Below are 4,604 nucleotides of genomic sequence, written 5' to 3' on the forward strand. Positions count from 1 at the left end.
AAAAAAAAAAAAAGTAATGCCTGGGTGCCTGCAACTGTCTGTCTCTACCCTGGGTTCCTCTCTACAAAAACGAAGCTCTGGTGGTGCAGGTCTATAATCCCAGCTACTTTAGAAGCCAATCCATGAGGATAGGAAGCGAAAGGCCATTGGGCTACCCTGGGACCCTGCCTCTATCATGGCACAGAACTTGCCTAACATACACAAATCTCCAGGTTCGTTCTTGAGTACCATACACACACATGCACAAGGAAATAGCTCAAAGAAGAGGCTAATCAAAGTTGCTGAGTCAGGACATGGGAGTCAGTACTCCAAGCCATGCCTTAGAAATCTAGGGTCTCAGAAAAAAACAGTTTCTATTGAATAAGAGATCCAGATAATGGACAAAGATGAAGTGACATTACAGATAAAGTGAGTGGGTTCACGTGCCTAGGTTCCCACAGTCAAAGCCAGTCAGAGATATTCAAGAAAGAATCATCACACACAATCAGATCAACATCCAGACACAAACTCAGAGACCCACAAGAACTGTGGTGGGGTAAGTAGGACAGACACTGGACCCACCTCCCCAGGCATAGACAGGGTGGGTACTGGAGGGGACAGAGACAATCAGTCACTGCCTTCTCAATAACAGGACCTCTTCGTAGCATGCCAGAACACATATGTACTTTCTTGGACAGAAAAGAATCTGTACACACACAGGGCTAATGTGGGAAGCAGAGACAGACAGCAGACCTGGCTGCGAACAGTACCCACTTTCTTCTTGGTCTATCCCTTGAGATGGGGTCTCACTAACTTGCTTAGGTTGGCCTTGAGATGCCTCCGCAGCCCAGGGTGGTCTGGAACATCTGAACGTTAGATTCCTCCTCCTGCCTCACTCTCTTCAGCAGCTGGGATTAAAGAACTACACAACCAAGCCCAGCTTCGGGGGAGGGGGTTGGGATTTGAACACTTCTCCACTATTTTACATACACAGAGCACCGAAAAGAGCAAACTGTCTGTACACAGCAGCACGTGGAGCCCTACAGCCCAGCCTGCGACGCTCCTTTGCGAGCCAATGCTCCACACCTACTTTGTGGGACTTGCTCAGAAGTTACCAAGCACACAGAATAGGGGAGAGAGAAAAATCGGATCGTAGGTGGAGTTGGTTGCTCACAGCTATTAATTCCAGTGCTTGGAAGCCTCCGGCAGGGGAACAGCTGCATCTATAAGCCAGTCTAGGTAACAAAACAACTTCTAGGCCAGTCTTAACTACAGAGTATAGCTTTTCCTGTGGGAAAACAAAACTGCAACCAACAAGGAATGGTGAGACAGTACCCAGACACGATACAGCAGATAGGACCCCTGTGTGTCCTCATAACAGGTCTGGGGACAGGCTGTGTAGTCTGTGTTTTCCCTGACAGGTATATGGCCCACGTGTCCCCCAAACAAGTCTATAGTCCTTGCTCTCCCACTCCCGTACCCCACTCAGTTTTCAAAGCCTTCCCTGGGGACTCAGTGGGCTGTACCCAACCCTGTCACAGCAGTGACTCTATCCCAGGGGAAATTCAAAAAGCCTAGAGCTTCTGGGACAAGCACACACACACACAGGGTGGGAAAAAGAGAAGACGGCCTCTGCCTAATCCCTAGCCTGAGCTTCTGAAATCATGTCTTCACAAATGGGCCATGTGCCAGCCCCTCTGCCAGGGGAGACAGGAAGTGGGGGAACAGAAGGAGTCACCTTTCCATCCCCTACTGCCTGACCTAACTGTGCCTTTCTGGTTCATCTCTCGGAACTTCTGCCAAATCTCCACATCTCTTTCACTGTGTGCACCTTGGATTCTCCTGGCTTCGCTTTGTACTTCAAGAACACTGGCTGGGTGCAAGAACGCTTCAAGGAGTCACCCATTCGGCTTCTGAGAATCCCTTAACCACCCTTAAACCCATCAGCAATAAGGTGGAGCAGAGGAGACGGATGGGCAAATGGCTCCAGGGTATCTGCCAAGTACTATCCCCTCCCCTGAGCGCCTCTCTCCAGTTCCACAAACACTGGAGCCAGCCCTCATAGTGCAGGTCCGTAATTCCATTTTGGATAACTGAGGAAGAGAGATCACAAATTCAATCTGGATGATCTAAAGAGTAAGACCTTGTCTCAAAAAAAAAAAAAGTAAAAAAAAAAAAAAATGGAGTCAGTCATGCTGGTGCCACCTATACTATAGTCCAGCCTGGTCTACATAGCTAGTTCCAGGCCTGCCAGGGCTACACAGAGGGAACCTGCCTTTAAAAACAAATTTTTTTTTAAGGGAAAAGAAAAATCAACACCGTCGGTAATAGAGCTTTTGCCTAGCATGTAAGGAAATCCTAGGTTCTATTCTCAGTAACCGCCCCCTCACCGCACAAAGAGAAACAAGCTGAGAGTTAAAGTTAGTAATCAGGATCACAAAGTGAGAATCTGGCTTCCTACTGACCCCAAATGACCCAAGGAAATACTTCCTGAGGAAAGAGTAGTGAGAAGCACCGGAAAAAAGAGCTGCCCGCGACAGCAAAACCATAGTGGAGGACGGCGCTCACGCACCTCGATTTGGTCGGTCAGATTTAAAAGCCACAAAGACTCGCAGATAGACACAGAAACCCTGAAACGCACGTAAAGCTCTGGGCGCAAAGGACAGCGAGGGTTCGGGAAAGCATTGGCACGGTCGCAGGCCCAGGATGCCCCGCCAAACCAAGCCGCTCTCGGCCACAGTAGCCCGGTGCCGGAGATGCCAGCAGCCCGGATAAAGATCTGAGAGCCCGGGGCAGGACAGGACCGCCCAGAGGGGCAGGGAGGGGAGGTGCGGAGGGTCTACACAGAGCCCAGGTCTGGACGCTGCACTCTCACCATTTCCGGTTCCTGGACCCCCGCGTCCTTGCAGTGGAGCTCCCCGCAGCAGGGAGTAGCAAGTCACTAGCGACAGAACCAGGCAGAGAATTCCGGGTACCTAGACCAAGAAGCAGCTCAGGACAGACAGCAAGAGGGGTTGGAAAGGGAGGGTGTCGGCAGGGGGCGGGGAGGGTAGTGCTAGTAAGAGAACCTTAGTTCTAAACGAAGCCCGCCCCCTACTCGGTCGGGGAATCTGATTGGAAACTCTTATAACAGTGCTTTCGATTGGACAGAGCTTCGGGCCCCCACCTCCTCAGTGACAGGAGGAGGGGCGGGGTGCGGGTGCAGTTGGTCACAGAAGCCAGAAGAGGTCGCTGTCTCTCTAGCCCTCTATAAAGACTGGCCCGGGTTAAATATTAGAATTAAACCTTTAGCTGATAAAGTTACATCAGCTAATGATGGGTATACAAATGTTTCTTATTCGTAAGTGGAAATAATATCAGCCTTCACAAAAATCAGACACAGGCTGAAGTATTTTGGATTGATGTGTAAAGACTCTGAGATTTTTTTTTCTTTTCTACTGGACATTCGCACTGCCAAATTCAAATTAGAAGCAGAATTCTTTTTATTTTCTAGTAGCTGGTGCTGTCAAATGTGAAATGCTTTGCAGAAAACAAAACAAACAAAAAACAAAAAAAACAAAACAAAACAAGAAACTTTCCCGTAGCGGGACAGATACTTGTGATGGCTAACGTTAGTTACGTTGATGGCCTGCTTTCTGTTTAAAAATTTTAACTACGAAGAAAAATTGGAGATCTAAATGTTAGGGGTTGTTTTGTAATTGCCCGGTCTTGTGCAACTTTAACAAAACTGTTGTTGGTGCAAGATGGTCCCAAAGTGATCTGATGTTTCTGCTTCTGTAAACAAGAGCATGTTTTGCTGGGGATAAGCAGGACACCTGAAAGATAACTGGCTGCAAAAAAGAATATAACTTTATGGTTTTAGCCTTTATGAACCCCCGACTAATGTGAATCTGGGCTACATTTGGGAATCGTGTCCTGGGGGAAGCCTTAGCAACAGTCTCTGCATAAAAGCCTCGTCTTTGTTGAAATATGTTCATGGTCAGACTGATGAATCTCCGAATAACCACAGACCCTTAGCGGCTCAGCAATCAGTAGTGTGTTTTGCTATAGATAAGGATGAATTTGGATTCTTTTTTTTAAATAAATAAAAACTTTGTTGATTAAAAGGATTTTTTAAATCTTAAATTAAGAAAAACACCTTAGAGACTATACTACCAATTGTTCCCTAAAGTTTCATTTTAACCTCTATTTCTTAAGAGTTGATCTAAAATATCTCCAAGCTTTCCATCCAGGTGTGTACAAGAGTATCTCTCACTCCTACAGTGATTGATTCTTTTACTTAATTTGTTTTATTTTCTTTGTAAATAATGGATTAATTTCTCAAAGTTCATGCACTCTAGTCTGAAATAATTATTTCCTTCTGTCTTTATTACTTTTCTCCCCTTCTCTTTTTTTCACTTTTTTTATTTTATTGAGAAAAGGAAATAAAAAAGTTTCAGCCTCCTCCCAGCCTCCCACTTCCTTCCCCCTCCTCCCACCCGTCTACCCCTCCCCCACTCCTCTCCCCCTCCCTCTCCAGTCCAAGAGCAGTCAGGATTCCCTGCCCTGTGGAAAGTCCATGGTCCTCCCCCCTCAGTCCATGTCTAGGACATGGCTAGGCTCCCACAAAGCCAGAACATGAAGTA

At 46.9% G+C, this 4,604-nt stretch overlaps 1 protein-coding gene across 1 annotated transcript in view; it reads right to left on the reverse strand.

Moving 5' to 3' along the window:
• Window positions 1–3,080, reverse strand: part of LOC101989359 (zinc finger protein 25-like) — a 28,756-nt gene extending 25,676 nt beyond the window's left edge. The window contains exon 1 of the mRNA XM_005370649.3: window positions 2,855–3,080. Within this exon, the coding sequence (XP_005370706.1) occupies window positions 2,855–2,857 (3 nt within the window). The 5' untranslated portion in view covers window positions 2,858–3,080. The remainder of the gene's footprint in view (window positions 1–2,854) is intronic.
• Window positions 3,081–4,604: the final 1,524 nt, after the last annotated feature.

Source organism: Microtus ochrogaster, unplaced genomic scaffold (assembly GCF_000317375.1).
Source record: "Microtus ochrogaster isolate Prairie Vole_2 unplaced genomic scaffold, MicOch1.0 UNK83, whole genome shotgun sequence".
Taxonomy (NCBI): domain Eukaryota; kingdom Metazoa; phylum Chordata; class Mammalia; order Rodentia; family Cricetidae; genus Microtus; species Microtus ochrogaster.